Source organism: Carcharodon carcharias, chromosome 6 (genome assembly GCF_017639515.1).
Source record: "Carcharodon carcharias isolate sCarCar2 chromosome 6, sCarCar2.pri, whole genome shotgun sequence".
NCBI classification, from domain to species: domain Eukaryota; kingdom Metazoa; phylum Chordata; class Chondrichthyes; order Lamniformes; family Lamnidae; genus Carcharodon; species Carcharodon carcharias.
This window is the reverse complement of record NC_054472.1, coordinates 6,430,760-6,448,455: the sequence shown is the minus strand read 5'-3', so window position 1 is coordinate 6,448,455 and position 17,696 is coordinate 6,430,760. Positions and strand designations below refer to the sequence as shown.

The following is a 17,696-nucleotide window of genomic DNA, read 5'->3' as shown; positions in this document are numbered from 1 at the left end:
AACTGGACCTGTCATATACTGTGCCAAGGGAAACAGGTCAGAGGCCAGGAATTCTGCAGTGACTCACCTTCTATCTCCCTAAAGCCATTTACAAGTTAGTAAGGTGATAGAATACTCTCCACTTGCCCAGATGAGTGCAGCTTCAAAAACACTCAAGCTAACATGGAGGCACAGTCTCAGGATAAGAGTTGTTCATTTAGGACAGAGATGAGGGGTAATTTCTTCACTCAGAGCGTTGTTAATCTTTGGAATTCTCTACTCCAGAGTATTGTGGATGCTCCATTGTTTACTATACTTAAGGCTGGGAAAGACAGATTTTTATTCTCTCAGGAAATCAAGGGATATGGGGAGTGGGCAGGAAAGCGGAGTTGAAGCCCAAGATCAACCATGAACATATTGAATGGCAGAGCAGGCTCGATAGGCCGTATGGTCTACTCCTGCTTCTATCCCGTGAGCTTGACACTATCCAGGTCAAAGCAGCCCCTGTTTGATAGGGACCCAGTCCGCCACCAACACACAGTGGCAGCAGTGTGTGCTATATACATGATACACTTTACCAACTCACCAAGGCTCCTTCGACAGCACCTACCAAATCTGCGACCTCTACCATCTAGAAGGATAAGGGCAGCAAGCGCACGGGAACATAAGTTCCTCTTCTCCAGGTCACACACCATCTTGATTTGGAACTATGCCGCCATTCCTTTGTTGTTGAGTCAAAATCCTGGAACTCCCTTTCTAACAGCACTGTGGGTGCGCCTATACCACATGGACTCCAGCGGTTCAAGAAGTGGCTCACCATCACCTTCTCGAGGGCAATCAGGGAAGGGCAACAATTGCCAGCCTTCCCAGTGATGCTCACATCCCATGAATGAAAAAAAGATTCACAACACAATGAATGTAAACACGGCAGGAACATAAATCTAAAACAGTGCTTTATTCTTCAAAAGTAACAGCAATTACTACATCAACAGTCTGGTCCTTCATCAACAACCACAGACCCATAGGAAACAAGCTCTCAGTGTGCTTTCATTAAGCTCCCTTCACTAGTTTTCTTTCAACATACACCATTTTCACCCTTTCAATATGACTGTAAGAAGATTGCATACACAGTAAAGTTGAGTCCAGTCCTTTTCTGTAACATACGTTTGTTTTAAATGCAAGCCTGAATTTCATTTTCAAATTGTAGAATATATAGGAGTTATTTACGCTAAGTTCAATTGCATTTCATCCTCCTTTCTACATTTATCTATTAGATAGAAAAAAGTAGTGGAATGTAACATCACTCCATTACAGCGTGTGCGAACACCTCTATTGTAACTATACTGATTATAAATATACATAATAAAGGATGTTTGTAACAATCAAGTTATAAACGTTCATTTTTCGTAACAGGAGTATTTTACTTTAAAAAACCTGTCAAGTGTTCTGAACTAAAGTCCAGCTTGTAACAACACATCTAAGTACAGACGGCAGTGCATCTTATAAAACTAATTAAATGCTGAAGGGAGACCCTGTGTACCTTTCACACTGCCTTCTTATAGGATGACAATGTAGTCACTGATCTCTGCTGCTCTATTTTCTACAGAATTTGGCCAAGGAATACAATTTTCCTTCAAAAGTTGCAACTTTTAAAAAATATAATAATGGTTTGGAATTCTACACTTGTATTTTATTTGTGGAATAAAATCTAATTTCCAATTACATGGTTATAATGATCAGTATTTTCCAACAGCACCGAATGTCTCCCATCAGAGAGAGCTTTGGATAAAAGCTGGACATTAAAACAAAAGTAACAATTTATGGGGGGGGGCGGGGGGGGGGAACCCACAAATAAGCTAAAGATCGCATCACAGTTTGGCACCATAAGCAACTTAACATGTTTTCTCTTGGAATAGTCACATTATCTTTACACACACAAAAAACAAAACGGTTTCATTAATCTGAATTCCAGTAATGAAAACTGAACCATTATTTTTCCACTTGCAGTGGGGCAAGTGCTTACTTTTTGACATTTGCAAATAACAAGTGATCCTTTTTCCTTACTAAATTTGGGTCAACCATTGTTCCAATGCAAAAAGTCTAAGGCTGCCTTAGAATTTGAGACTGCATTAACCATGGCCGAAGGAAGAAATTCTTGGTTTACTAGCGGAAAGAACCAGTTGACTATTAACAAGGATTTGTTTGAGGGCCTGTGGTATGGCACAGCAAACAGAAGTCTCCTGAGTAACACCATGTTTCTCTCATTATTCACCATGTGCTTCGTGTTTTAGTTTTCCACTCTCAGTTTCCTTTATGGTTATTGCTGCACCCGGGTCTCTGACTCTTTGGATTCTGTGTGGTGACTGGTTTGTCAACCTGCTTCGTACTGTCTCTGTTATGTACCTCATACGTTACTTAGCTGCTGTGTTAAATTTGAACATTTTAAATCTTTTTGGAAGGGGACACAGCAGAGCAATACAGGCCCTGCTGGAGGGTCTGCTGGGTAGAGAGAGGCTGAGTTAGAAATACAGAATGAGGAAAATCTTATGGCCACGCTGGTCATCAGCCTGTCCTGTTGTAACTGATAACATTTCCCCCTTTAAGGTATTGGTCCCAGTTTGATGAGGGTGAAGATATGTGTTAGTGAAAGCATGTGCACAGGTGTGGGAAAACCTGGTTTTGGGCTGTGGGCTTTGGAACTGGAGTTGCAGCAAGCATGGATGTGGATTTGGGCCTGAATTGTGACAGAGCTATCACCTATCAGACTGTCACATCATTAGCATAGATCAATCAACAGTGTTACTACCTCACTACATTATTACAGACACTGGATAAATAAATAGACATAACACTAGTGCTTCAGGGTACCTGCAGGTTTCAGACAAGCTCAAAAACATCACAGTCTTACGATTGACAAAATTTTATGTTCAAATACAGCAATAAGCAGCATGATGCCAAATCCCAGGAGCATGCCAGCATTCTGTAAAAGGAAGTATGCCCCATGGCTGTAGTCATGATCACCAGCGTCACTGTGAAGCATTTCAGGAACCTGCAGGAAGAAATCAGAAGGCAGCTACAGTTTTTCATTCTTACATTACAGTCACACTGTGGTTCAAAGCAGTGTGAGTGACTAGCTCCTGCTTGGAGTCTACTAAAGAGTTACTATTCTGTCGGGACAGCATGGTCACAGTTATAATATTGAAGGTTGGGGCAGTGTCAACATGGCGCAAGCAACAGGTCCTAATGCCTTTGCATCCTAGAACGCTGAGGGAAACCAGGGAGGAACTCTGATCGTAATCTTTCAACTACCGTTGGAAATGAATGATGTGTCAGAGGAGCAGAGGATTCTCTTACAGGGAAGAAACAGGATAGATAAGAGTTGTAGCATTAAACAAAGAGAACGGCAAGTAATGGATGACACAGCAGGAAACACAACAGAACAATGAAAGATTCTCTTTTAAACTGGGCTCAGTGAGAGGATGCAGAGAGACATTGGACCATTTATCAGCAGAGTGGCAGTGCCTGAGACGACAGAAACTGGTGGAATTACTGAAGAAAAGAAAAGCTGTCATTTATATAGAAGAAACTATAGCAATGCTGTGCCAATAACAACATTCTATAAACACATTAAGGACCAACATTTTATATACAGACCGTGTTAACAATGTTTACAAAGCTTGTATCAGAAGCCATAGTGAAACTTTGCTCCAGTGAATGGGTTATTGTCAGGACGTCCTGGCACAGGCTGTGGAACAGATCTGTTAGCTGTCATTATATGCTTGTTGCACTGGAGCAGAGGACAGTCCAAGCAAATGTATGATGGGATGTTTGTCTATGTTAAGGTGCTACATAAATGCAAGTTGTCGTAGCAGTGAAAACAGGGAGGTTATATTGAAAAGTAGCGTGCTGTATACATACCATATCAACTAGGGCCACGTACAAGAACAAGCCGGCAGTAACAGCAAAGATCCAAGTGGAGACATTTTCGGCATAATGGCCAATGGCAGTGCCAGTTATCATGCCCAGGTATCCCAGCATGGCAGAGAGGATATTGTACAGTATGGCCTGTTTCACTGTCATTCCAGCTTTCAACAGTACGGCAAAATCACCTGCAGACAAAGAGTGGGAAGCATTTTGGAAATCGACTTTCAAACCTTTGTGCTTTTCTCATTATTGATGCTTTACCTCCCATCTCCATACTGTGTTCCTGCATGACCCCCAGCAGGCAACCTTATTGTCTTGCAAGCTCCCAACCTGCATCTCAAGGTGTCAGTGTGGCTCAGTGGGTAGCACTCTCGCCTCCCAACCAGAAGGTGGTAGGTTCAAATCCACTCCAGAGAACGGAGAGCAAAATCCAGTACAGCGCTGAGGGAGTGCTGCTCTGTCGGAGGTGTCATCTCTCATTTGAAATGTTAAACCGACGCTCCAACTACTGTGTCAACTGGATGTAAAAGATCTCATGGTTACTGTTCAAAGAAGAGCAGGGGACTTCTCCCTCGTGTCCTGAGCTAATCTCTCAACCTACGTCACTAACAGAACACCCTGGTCTTTATCACCTTGCTGTTTGTGGGATCTTGCTTGCACAAATCGACCTTAGTATTACCTATATTGCAACAGTGATAACACTTCAAAAAGTACTCCACGGTGTCCTGTGGTTGCGAAAATTAGATAAACTAAATAAGATACAGGACCGTGGGATCAGGGGAATGAGATTATTTTGTGTTACTGGTACAAATAGGATGGGCTGAATGGCTGTCTTCAACAGGAGTCTTGCAAATGGCAAAGCAATTCTTCCTTTTCACTCATGTTTCTTGCAACTGCAGTCAAATTGTTGTGTAGATTATTTTTTAAATCTTACCCAGTTCATGTGGCAATTCATGACAGAATACAGCAACAGATGTACTCAATCCACTGGACAAACCTCCAGTAAAAGCAGCACCTAAATACAAGATTTAAATGTTAACTGTGTTGTGGTTAAAATGACCAAATGAAACTTAAAACAAGTGCAGCTGAATGTGAAACATGCAGCATAATATCATTGTACATGAAGACGAGATTAAAAATAATTCATTCTCAACTGCCTGAAAGGAAATTTAAAATCCTACTTTCATACAATTGGGATCACATCTTCTTAAAATTAAGTATATTTCTCTCAAGATTGGATGCATTCAAAGTAAAGTCAAACCGGCTAGAAGAACTATTTAATGGTGCAGCATTCACAGCAGTCCCTGAAGGGTAAAACAACCAAGAGGACACAGATTTAGGGTGATTGGCAAAAGAATTATAACTGATATGTGGAAAAGCCTTTTATGCAACAAATGGTTAGGATTTGGAATGTGGTGCTTGATACAAATTCAACTGCAGCCTTCAAAAGGGAACTGGATAAATACTTGAAGAAAAAAAAATGAAGGGATATGGGGAAAGAATGTGGGATTAGGAACAACTGGATTGCTCTTGGAAAGAGCTAGCACAGGCTTGATGGGCCAAGTGGCCTCCTTCTGTGCTGCATTATTCTGTGATTAAATGAATACTGCATCCAGTTCCCACCCCCTGCAATAGACTCTGGATCAGGATTCCAGTCTCGGGGTGAGGGGGTGGGGAAGAGGCTTGAAAGGCTGCTGTAAATGACAAGTGGGGAAACAGGAATTTAGACCCAAATTTGTTGGTTTCAAATCATTTAGATTTCCGTTTTTAAAAAAAAATTAAATAGCCTTTCAATCAGAGGTACTGCCTTTAATGTCCTGTGAAACTCCACCTCAAAAAGCTCCTGCTGTTCTCACACACCAAGCCTATGTTTATTCAGAGTATAATTACTGCTGTTATTTGTTTTACCCAAAATGTATCACCTCACAAAACCCAGGGTGGTGAGAATGTGGAGCTCGCTACCACAGGGAACAGCTGAGGTGACTGGTGTAGATGCATGCCGAGATGAGTGTCTCGGCTTATTCTGGCCTGAATGAACTTGCAACATGAAAATGTAATTAAACCAGGGCCTCAGGGAAAGGTTGGGAGGGAAATTGATATGAAAATACCTCAACAAGTACACAATGGAGAAAGGAATTGAAGGAAATGTTGATTGGGCGGGATGGAATAAAGTTGGAGGAGGCTCGTGTGGAGTATAAACACCAGGAGGTGGACCGACTGGTCTGGTTCTGTGCAGGCAAATTTTTAGTGCTAATTTTCATACATTTCAAAATCTCCACCTTGAATTCTGCAGCACTGTGCTCTAGATCTTCAGAACACTGAGAAAAACATATGAGGCAGCTTATTCAAAAAAAATGCAGAGTTGCGATCTAAAATGTGTTGCCTGAAAAGTCAGTGGAAGCAGATTCAATAGTAACTTTCAAAAGGGAATTGGATAAATACTAGAACGGGGAAAATTTGCAGGGCTATGGGGAAAAGAGGAGGAGAGGTGGAACGAAATAATAATTCTTTCAAATAATAATTATATCTGCTCAACCAGACAAACTTGCAAGCTTCTGCTACATTGCTATCATGTCACAAGGGTACTGCTGCATTGGAAACAATGGAATATTGTTTGTAATGAGGGTAAAGGGTCTCACCGATAGCCAAACCATCACTAAAGTTATGGAGTCCGTCACCCATGATCACCATCCAAGCCAGGGTTGCTATTCCTGCATCCTTCAGATCCTCCTGAAAGTAGTAGTGGCCGTGACTATGGGGATGGTGGTTCTGGTGGTGGTGGTGATGTAGTATGTGGTGATAGCGGTGGTGGTGATGATGAGAGTCATCGGCGTTCCCTATGGTGTCGTGGAAATGAGAGTGGCATTTGTTCTCACACCCCCTGGGCACATAAGCATTGTAATTGCCTTCAGGGTGAGCATGGGCAATCATCACTTCTTGCTCTGGAGTCAGGGAGTTCTGACTGTAATCTAGAGAGTGAAGGTTTGACTGATCCTTGGGTTCAACCAGAGAGTCGTCCGGATCTGAAATTCAAACAAAATGCCAATAATCAAAAAAGGGTATATTAAACACTTCAGGAAAATGAAACAGCAAAGAGGAAATATTCTGGAAAGATTTCATTACAATTCTGAATACCATTGTAGGAATCCATTTAAATATAAAAGGGAAATGTAATGTAATAGGCATTTTTTTAAAAAATGGAATTATGTAAAGCCAACGTACAAAAATAACTGCTCTTGAAAATCAGGAACGTATAATGGCCAACTGAATCAATGTTTTAAGCAACCCACTTAATCAGCACCCCACCCACCATCTTAAACATTCACCCCTCCACCACTGACGCACAGTAGCAGCAGTGTGTACTATCCATAAGATGCACTGCAGCAACTCACCAAGACTCCTTCGACAGCACCTTCCAAACCCATGACCTCTACCACCTAGAAGGGCCGCAGACACACAGGAACGCCACCACCTGCAAGTTCCCCTCCAACTCACTCACCATCCTGACTTGGAAATATATCGCCGTTCCTTCACTGTCGCTGGGTCAAAATCCTGGAACTTCCTCCCTAACAGCACGGTGGGTGTACCTACACCACAGGGACTGCAGCGGTTCAAGGTGGTGGCTCAAGGGCAATTAGGGATTGGCAACAAATGCTTTAAACCTTGGGTCTTATTCATTGAATTTTATTTTATGTGATGGCTGAATTATGTTCCAATCACTACAGCTTTTGTCTCCTATCTCTCCACTTACCATCATTTGGTTTGCTTTCATTTTATCCTCCCCCCTTTCTATAACAACATATGTAACTCCTAACTAAAGTTGCATTGTATCTCCCAGTTTCAGTACACGCATTCTCGTGTGCAGATGTTTGTGCCCGGCAGTGGGAGGGAGGAGTGGGTGCGTGGAGGAATGCAGTGAAGAATTTTGTTTCCATTCACACAAGTGTTTTTAGTTGGAAAACTTGATAAAACACAGGCATGCTAAAGTTTATAACCTAGCGAGACCCACTGTACAGGACCACACTAATTTCAGCTTGTGAAGATACAGGGTACAAAAATGCTACAGTAGATGACCTACCAGCAAATTGTTTCACCTCTGGGTTTTCATCCTGAGATAACTCTTGTGATTCGTGGGGTTCTGCATTTCTATCAGCTTCTACCTCCTGGTCATCCTGACTAGGCTTCTTCTGCTGTTGAAAACAAAAAAGCATTTCAGACATTGCAGATACTGGAATCTCCAAAGCTAGGAAATACTGCTATGTAGACTCCAGGGAAGAGAAAACTCAATTTAAAACAACTTACAGGCAGCTAAACAAAGATTGGCAGGTTTATCAAAACCATTCATGATTTTGCGCACCTTTATTAAATCTCCTCTTAACCCCAGCTTCTCCAGTCTCTCCACATGACCAAAGTCTCACATTGCTGGTACAATTCTGGTAAATGTAAACTATACTTCAGCACAAGGCAAAAACTTCTCCTTAATTGATGCCAGTTAGGATTCTTTTATCAACTGACTGCCAGTGAGAAACAAATTATAATGAAGGCCACCTGTTCTTGTTTGGATATCCAAAAGTAAGGAGATGGGGTCTGTACTGCTGAACGCTCAGAATAGTTATCAGCGGACTGAACACAAAAGCAAAATACTGCGGATGCTGGAAATCTGAAGTAAAAACAGAAAATGCTGGAAGCACGCAGCTGGTCTGGCAACATCTGTGAAGAGAGAAACAGAGTTAACGTCTCAGGTCAATGGCCTTTCATCAGAAACGACTTGAAACGTTAACTAATGCTGCCAGATGTGCCGAGTATGTCCAGCATTTTCTGTTTATCAATCAGAACTCTAAACTACACTTATTGTCATTAAAAAGCTCCCTTGGGACAAAAATTAATTGCAGTTCTTACCTTCTTTTTGTCTTTGTACAGTTTAATCAATGTTATAAGATGTTCAATAAGAAACATAAAGTAAAGACCACCAAGAGCAGTGAGGCCTTTCCAAACGGAATCCAAGTGATCCTGGTCCTCTACACCATGGTGATGAATGCTTTGTGACTGCAAAGGAAGAACATAAACATTTTATTAATTCATTTTGGAACAGGAAAAGACCATTAAGTCCAATGCGCCTCCTTTTTCATTCCACTTTTGAGCCTCATTTCCAAGGTTGAGATTTATTCCCCAACCCTAATTGCCCTTGAGAGGGTGGTAGTGAGCTGCCTTCTTGAACCGCTGCAGTCCATGTGGTGTAGGTACAGCTACAGTGCTGTTAGGGAGGGAGTTCCAGGATTTTGACCCAGTGACAGTGAAGGAATGACCAATATATCAACTGATTCCCCTTCCTTCGGAGAACTTTGAACCCTTGCTGGAGGACGGTCACCCTCTCGTACCCCTCCCCAGGTCTCCATTATTCTTGCTCAAGTCTCTATAGTGAAAGGAAAGACTTACATTTATAGAGCACCTAATCTTTTCACAAGGCATAAGATAAATTACACTGAAGTTCAGTCACTCTGGCCACGGCAGCTTTGAACACTGGGTGCATTCCCCTGCGCTTTTTCAAAATAGTGCCGTGATCATTCACGCAATCGGAGGAGGAAATTGGGTTCTGTTTGTTTATATCTCATCTGAAAGACAGAGCCTCTGACAGTACAGCACTCTCTCAGTACTGCACTGGAGCTAAAGAGGGTTTCATCAGTTTAAGAGATATTCCCAAAGGGAATTATGCAATTCTACTGCTGTTACAGTGGGTCAGAGGATTGGGGGTGGGGGGCATTTTTAAGATGGGGATTTTTAAATAGCTTTTATTCTGAAAAGATGGTGATCTGGCAGACCCCTCGAAACCTTCTCCTGGACCCCTGAATTAGGGAACTTTCTGCAGGAACAATGTGAGGTCTTATCATTATAATCCCTGGGTCGTATATCATTTAACTAGATGGTGGGTTAAATAGGTACACTCCCGGTTGTGGGGGACACAAGGTCTATCTGTAGGAGTGACTGGTAAATCCGGACCAGAGATGGTAATCGAGTGCAGACTTGAAATTTGTAATGTATTTCTTCTTTAAAATAAATTTAACATATGGCAACATCTCCACAAGATTCCGGTATTGAGATGTACGTGCCAGGTACCAGTCCCAGACAGACCCCAGCACTCTGTCTCTGGAAACGAAGACCAAGACCACCTCACATCTTAACCTGATCCACTTTGCCCAGTGTCAGCAGCTGTCCTCATATCTCCTTCAAGGTCAATGGCCAATCCCAACAGCTGGCAATGTGGCCTGGATTCCAACATACATAATGAGCATCCTAATGCTCATTACTGCCTCATCCACTTCACCTGACCCCAGCAAGTGAGATTATATCAAGGGTGTGATGATTACTTGAGAATCTGAAAGTGTCGAAGTTTGAAATGAACAGCTGAAGGATGTTGCACTGCCCTAGATAAGATCACAATTAACATTGACAAGAGAATATTTCACATGGTTATCATGAAGCAAACAGATCATTAAAAAGTAACACATTTTCTTTGGAATATTTCCAGCAGTTGGTTGAAGAGCGGGTCTAACAGACCAATCAGATCAGTGAATGCAGACACAGCCTCACCACGTGGGTGCCCCAAAGATTAACCAAGTCTCTAAAAGGCAACACACTTTCGAAAAATTATTTCTTATATACAGAAGGCACTTACATGTGGCAAGAGATGTAGAAATGCGTCCCCACTAAGGGTCCCAACAGCTAAAGCAACCAAGAACGTCAGGAGAAACTTGAAGAATATCTTATTCATTAAGGGCATGAAGATTATACCCAACAGGGATAGCAGACTGATGACAGTGACAGACACAAAGCCTCCAATCCAAGCTGTCAGAATACAAAAAAGAGACAAAATAAAACATGGCACTACATGTTCCAAAACATACTTTAAACCATTTAAGTCAGATTTATAACAATATAGTACATTACTGGACAATTTCCAACCCTCACCACTGGGGAGTGGTTGAAATGAATAGTACTGATGTATTTAAGGGGAAGCTAGAGAAGTATGAGGGAGAAGGGAATAGAGGGTTACGATGGTAGATTTAGTTGAGGAAAGATGGGAGGAGGCTCGAGTGGAGTATAAACGCCAGCGTGGACTAGTTGGGCTGAAAGGCCTGTTTCTGTGCCATGTATACTATGTAATCCTAAGTCAAATCTTTGAAGGTGGCAGCATACTTTGATAAAGCTGTTATAAAGATATGTGGTAATTGGTTTCATAAATAATGGCAAAGTATAAAAGCAAGGAGGTTATGCTAAACCTTTATCAAACATAGGTTAGGCTTCAGCTGGAATAGTGTGTTCAACTCTGGACACTATATTTTAGAGGAAGGATGTCAAAGCATTGGAGAGGGTAGAGAGGCGATTTACTAGAATGGTACCAGGGATGAGAGACTTCAATTATGTGGAGAGACTGGGATTGTTCTCCTTAGAGCAGAGAAGGTTAACAGAAGATTGAACAGAGGTGTTCAAAATTGTGAAGGGTTTAGATAGAGTAAATAAGGAGAAACTATTTCCTCTGGTAGGAGGGTTGGTAACCAGAGGAACATAGATTTAAGGTGAATGACTAAAGTTGTTGCTGTTACGCAGTGAGTTCTTGTGATCTGGAATGCGCTGCCTGAAAGGACAGTGGACGCAGATTTAATGTTAACTTTCAAAAAGGAATTGAATAAATACACGAAGGCAACAAATGTGTAGGGCTATGGGGGGACAGTTGGTTGGGGGGGGGGGGGGGGGGGGGGGGGGGGGTGTGGTGGTGGTGGTGGTGGTGGGTGTGGGGGAGCAGGACTAATTGGATAGCTCTTTGAAAGAGCTGGCACAGGCACAATGGATTGAATGGCCTTCTCCTGTACTGTATTGTTCTATGATTCATTGCGTGGAATGGACATGTACATTATGCAGCATATGGGGCATTCAATCCAAATTAAATAAAATTATTCACCTGCCCCAGCAGAGGAGGAAGCTGAGTGTTTCTCCCGAGCTTCATGTGCAATGCAAGCCTTGCTCTCTATCTGATTCAGGAGTGCAGGGCAAAGGTATCCAAACTGCTCTGCATTCAGAGTCATCTGTGGGGTCATCCCATGGGATGAGAGTAACTTGTCTGCATTCAGGCACTGCAGGGGAAACAACAGCACAAACTAAAGGCCTGCTTGACCAATGCAATACCCTGTTTCTCCTTTTTACCTCCCAATGTAAATTACTCAAGACCCGGCAACCCCCAGTTGAAACTCAGTGTGTTAAAAAGAGGGTGGCAATGGAGGGAACTTTTGAAATGCCACGTGCACCATCATAGCACGGGGCAGTCCATTTGCACTAAATGTAGGGAAACTGAGTCAGCTGGAGGGGGCTGTCCAAACCCTACAGCATCAGTTCTGATGAAAGGTCATCGATCTAAAACGTTAACATTTTCTCTCTCTCTACAGATGCTGCCAGACCTACAGAATGTTTCCAGCATTTTCCTGTTTCAATTTCAGATTTCCAATATTCACAATAGTTTCACTTTTGTAGACAATAAGGTGCTCCTGGATTGTATGCTCCAGAACACTCAGTTCTGGTCACTCAGTCACCAGCTTAAATCCAACCCTTGGGTTATTATGGTCTGGGGTAAGCTGGGTTGATCAGCTGTGTATGTTTGTTTGTGGCAGTAGCAGACAGTTCAGGACATAGGGATACAGTAGAAACAGACAGAACAGTAATCATCTACAAAGAGAATGAGGGAGACATGGATAGTTTTACTCTTTTTATTTTTGGTCTTGCAAGGGGCAGAAACCAATCACTATGTTTAAGGATCTTCAAAATAAGCAACTAAGAAATCTCTGGCTGTTAGAATGCACTCTCTCTCTCTTTAGGATGTAGCCTGATCAACTGCATTGTTATCTCCAGACTTAACTATTCCAACACACGTCTGGCCAGTCTCCCATCTTCCAGCCTCCAGAAAGTTCAGGTCATCCAAAACTCTGATGCCCATGTTCTACCTCACAAGACTCATTCCCCCATCACCCCTGTGCTCACTGACCTACACTGGCTCCTGGTCCAGCTATGCCTCAAATTTAAAATTCTCATTCTTATTTTCAAATCCCTCTATGGACTCACCTCTCCTTATCTCTGTAATTTCCAATCTACAACCCTCCGAGATCTCTGCACTCGTCCCAATTCTGTCCTCTTGTACATCCATAATTTTAATCGCTCCACCACTGGCAGCCATGCCTTCAGGTACCTGGGCCCTAAGTTCCTGAATTCCCTCCCTAAACCTCTCCAGCCCTCTTTCCTCCTTTAAGACATTGCTTAAAACCTACCTCTTTCACCAAGCTTTTGGTCACCTGTCCTAAGATCTCCTCATGTGGCTTGCTGTCAGATTTTGGTTGGTAACGCTCCTATGAAGCATCTTTGGGATGTTTTACTATGTTAAAGGTGCTATATAAATGCAAGTTGTTGTAGGTCACTAGAGCTAAGAAATGAAAACCACCAATCACAGGAGGACAGCCCCTCGCAAGGTCTGCACAGCAAATGAAACACAGTCTTACCTCCTCTCCTTTCGGGTCTTTATTGGTGTGGTTTTCAAGTGGATTATTTCTTCTCTGAACCTCCTTACCATCCTTGTGAGCGGAATATTCAGTCGGTGGCTGGCCAGCTGTATCCATGCTGTAACCGTCAGTCGTGGCAAGCTCAGCTTTGAGCCCAGCTGTCATTTGTGCACCCGCCATTGCTGGAATTGCGCTTGCAGGGCTGCGTGCTGGTCTCATGTGTCTTTTGGTTCCAGATTTATCTCCAGCAGAGATTACTGCCGGTGGTGTTGTGCCTGATGCGTGCTGGCCTGACAGGTGGCTACGCTTTGGAAAAATTCCAGTCTCTTTGGGAGTGCTTTGTAAGCCAATTCTCAACCAAATATGCCGACACTCTGGACAGCAGTGGCGATGAATGCTTCCTTCTGCTAGTATCGAATGTTTCTTTGAGATGTGATCGAAATGCTCGTGTTTAGTTCTCTTCATTCTGACTCCACCGACTCCGATGTTGCACAGGAGCTTCTCCAACCCTTCCACCGTCAGGGTGCCATTTTCTCCGTACTGGTCAAAAAGTTTGTGCAGGTAGTAATTCTGCTCAAACACCGCCCTGTACCTGTCCATACCTGTGGTGGTCACATCCGGCAGAGGTAGATGGTCATGTTCACCAGTCGCTGTGCATTCAGCGTCATGGTCGGCATGAGCACAGCATTCATTCCAAAAGAAAACCGCCAGGCAGGTCAAGAAAAAACCGGAAGGTGGATACCTCATTACTGGAGTCATTCCTATCACCAAAAAGAAACAATAGATGATATACAAATACCTCAAAAACCTATTTATAAGTTGCTGTTTTATTTGCAGAGACTATGTAATTAGAAAAACAGTCCAAACTTAAGTTGACTTTCAATCTTCTGACATGTTCAGTTCCCAATTCTAATGGAATACTAGAGTTTTCATCCTTCACCTTTCCAGTTCATTCTGCAGCAAGGACATTGTACTGCTCATATTAATGGGGAGCTCACATTTTGCATTTCAAAACTTTTTTTTAAAATTTAATACGATTATAGTTCACTCAATCTTAGTTGTTAAAGGATTTTGGAAAAGCTTTACAATATATCTAGGCTCCCACCAATGTAGCTGACCCTTTAATTGCTCTCTGAAATAGCTAGACTAGCAGTTCAAGAACATCATCTCAAGGGGAACTAGGGATGAGCACTAAATGCCAGTCATGCCAGCGACACCCACATCCTGAGAACATTTCCACACAACCACAAAGATACCGACTGATCTTGCATTTAAATAAGATCCCATGACGACACAGTGAAGAGGAGTAAGGGTGGGAGATCACCCTGTGTCGTGGGTCCAATATTTATCCGTCCCCATTCCCCATCACCCCCTTCCCCCCCTATATCCCCTTTCGCCCCCCATCCCTCATCGCCCCCCCACATCCCCCATCTCCCCCCGTCCCATCCCCCATCGACCCCCCCATCGCCCCTCATCCCCCATCGCCCCCCCCACAATCCCCCATCGTCCCCTTCCCATCCCCCATCACCGCCCATATCGCCCCCCTCCCATCCCCCCAATCCATCCCCCATCGCCCCCCCATCCATCCCCCATCACCGCCCATATCGCCCCCTCCCATCCCCCCATCCCCCCTCCCATCGCCCCCCCATCCATCCCCCATCACCGCCCATATCGCCCCCCTCCCATCCCCCCATCCATCCCCCATCGCCCCCCCATCACCCCCCATATCGCCCCCCCTCCCATCCCCCCATCCATCCCCCAACACCCCCCCATCCATCCCCCGTCCCCCCCCCATATCGCCCCCCTCCCATCCCCCCCCCATATCGCCCCCCTCCCATCCCCCCCCATATCGCCCCCCTCCCATCGCCCCCCCATCCATCCCCCATCGCCCCCCCATCCATCCCCCATCACCCCCCCATCCATCCCCCATCACCGCCCATATCGCCCCCTCCCATCCCCCCATCCCCCATCGCCCCCCCATCCATCCCCCATCACCCCCCGTCCATCCCCCATCACCCCCCGTCCATCCCCCATCCCCCCCCATCCATCCCCCATCCCCCCCCCATATCGCCCCCCTCCCATCCCCCCATCCATCCCCCACCCCCCCCCATATCGCCCCCCCTCCCATCCCCCCCATATCCCCCCCTCCCATCCCCCCCATCCATCCCCCACCCCCCCCATATCGCCCCCCTCCCATCCCCCCCATATCCCCCCCTCCCATCCCCCCCATCCATCCCCCACCCCCCCCATATCGCCCCCCTCCCATCCCCCCCATATCCCCCCCATATCCCCCCCTCCCATCCCCCCCATCCCCCCCATCCATCCCCCCCCCCCATATCGCCCCCCTCCCATCCCCCATCGCCCCCCCATCCATCCCCCATCGCCCCGTGATCGCCGCCTTTCGCCGGTTTAGCCACAAACTGAGGGCGGGGCCTAAGGCCCAGACCCGGCAAGGCTCCCGAGGAGCGACACTGACCGCCCGGACTGAGCCCTCAGACACTGACCGTCCCCGACTGAGCTCTCGGACACTGACCGCCCAGACTGAGCCCTCGGACACGCTCACCAGCCACTGACGTACAATCAGCGCGAGCGGTCGCAGTCTCGCGCAGCCGCACTGGAAGCGGCTCAGTAGCGGCGCCAGGAGTCGAAAGGTGGAACAGCAGCAGCGCCAGGAGCAGGGGGAGGCCCATAGAGAGTAAGAATGACTCATGGAGATAGTGAGAGAGAGACCCACACAAAGAGGGAGACCCATAGAGAGTGACCCCTAGAGCAAGAGAGAGACCCATAGAGCAAGAGACACCCATAGAGCAAGAGAGATCCATAGAGAGAGAGACTCATAGAGCAAGAGAGACCCATAGAGAGAGAGACTCATAGAGAGTGAGAGAGAGAGACCCATTGAGAGACACCCATAGAAAGAGAGAGAGGCCCATAGAGAGTAAAGAGACCCAAAGAGAGAGAGAATGAGACTCATAGAGAGTGAGAGACCCATAGAGAGGAGATCCATAGAGAGAGAGAGAGTGAGACCAATGGGGAGTGACCCATAGAGAGTGAGAGAGATCCATAGAGAGAGTGAGAGAGATCCAAAGAGAGAGTGCGACCCATAGGGAGTGACCCATAAAGAGAGAGAGAGAGCTTCATCGAGAAGGAGAGAGTGAGACCCAGAGAGAGAATGACCCATAGAGAGAGAGAGAGACAGAATGAGCCATAGAGAGACTGACCCATGGTGACCTAAGAGAGAGTGTCCCAGAAAGTGGCCCATAGAGAATGACCCGAGAGACCCACAGATAGACCCATACATAGACCAACAGTCCCGCACAGTTACTAACCCCAATTCTTCTGCCCTGTGCCTTACTGTCCTCTTGACATGCATCGCCTTGAATTTGCTCTAATAGTTGTATTATTTACATTGATCTGTCCAGTTGCATCTAAACCCTTCTGTGTCCATTCACCCTCCTATGCATCACTGGATTCTTGTTTTAAGTGTTGTCTGCAAATTTACAAAACTTAAAAATGTTCTATATACAGCTCATTTGGATAAATTGGAAATAACACTGACCCCTCTGCATTATTCTCAGGATAAGGGTTTGGCCATTAGTGATGAGAGGAGGAGGAATTTTTTCACTCAGAGTGTTGTGAATCTTTGGAATTCTCTCTCCTAGAGAGCTGTGGATGCCCAGTCATTGAGAATATTCAAGGATCAGATTGATAGATTGGATATTAAGGGAAACAAGGGATACTGAGATATGGTAGAAAAGTGGAGTTGAGATAGGAGAGCAGCCATGATCTTTTTAAATGGAGGAGTAGGCTCAAAGTGCTGAATGGGCTCCTCCAGCTCCTATTTCTTATGTCCTTAGATTATTGCACCCAGTACCTTTTCTCAATATTGTATTACACCTGTCATGGCCATGTTGTTTCTGTGTTCTGGTTCTATTTTTAGAATTTGATCTTACCTCACATTCTACCCTGAATTTCCCCAATTTTGCTATTATTAAATAAATCATTGTAATATCTTCAGAGTTCTTCAAGAGACAGCCTCCTTTCCATTAACTACTACAGTAGGCAGACACATGACAACAGAATGCTTTGGCAAGTTAAGAGTGCTTTATCCATGCAGGATGCAAGCCAAATGGACCTGTAGCCACTGGGTAGATATATTCCCCATTTTACTTGTAGGCACCACATTAACTGCTGCCACTTTCTTATTATTACTTGAGTTGAATATAAAATATTATACATCCATAGGCTGTAGCATTA

General features: G+C 44.7%; 1 protein-coding gene across 5 annotated transcripts; it reads right to left on the bottom strand.

The window, feature by feature from the left end:
- Positions 1 to 915: 915 nt before the first annotated feature.
- On the bottom strand, positions 916 to 16,055 carry LOC121278981 (zinc transporter ZIP6-like). Of its 5 annotated transcripts, none has more exons than XM_041189671.1 (10): positions 16,006 to 16,055; positions 13,443 to 14,203; positions 11,861 to 12,032; positions 10,577 to 10,746; positions 8,803 to 8,949; positions 7,982 to 8,093; positions 6,543 to 6,926; positions 4,838 to 4,918; positions 3,898 to 4,088; positions 916 to 3,028 (listed from the first exon to the last, which is right to left on the bottom strand). In XM_041189671.1, the coding sequence occupies exons 2-10, from the start codon at positions 14,199 to 14,201 to the stop codon at positions 2,876 to 2,878; spliced, it is 2,169 nt and encodes a 722-aa protein (XP_041045605.1). In that variant the 5' UTR covers positions 14,202 to 14,203; positions 16,006 to 16,055; the 3' UTR covers positions 916 to 2,875. The 5 variants fall into 5 exon arrangements, with proteins under 5 accessions (XP_041045605.1, XP_041045602.1, XP_041045604.1 ...); XM_041189668.1 differs by having other exon boundaries at positions 15,947 to 16,052; XM_041189670.1 differs by having other exon boundaries at positions 15,976 to 16,045.
- Positions 16,056 to 17,696: the final 1,641 nt, after the last annotated feature.

Bases quoted from the DNA above. Each gene is read 5' to 3' on its own strand.
- LOC121278981 (XM_041189667.1), bottom strand. The intron at 8,094-8,802 runs GTAAGAACTGCA...TGTTTTCAACAG, and splicing joins TGTACAAAGACAAAAAGAAG to CAGAAGAAGCCTAGTCAGGA. The intron at 4,089-4,837 runs GTAAGATTTAAA...CTTTGTCTGCAG, and splicing joins TGAATTGCCACATGAACTGG to GTGATTTTGCCGTACTGTTG.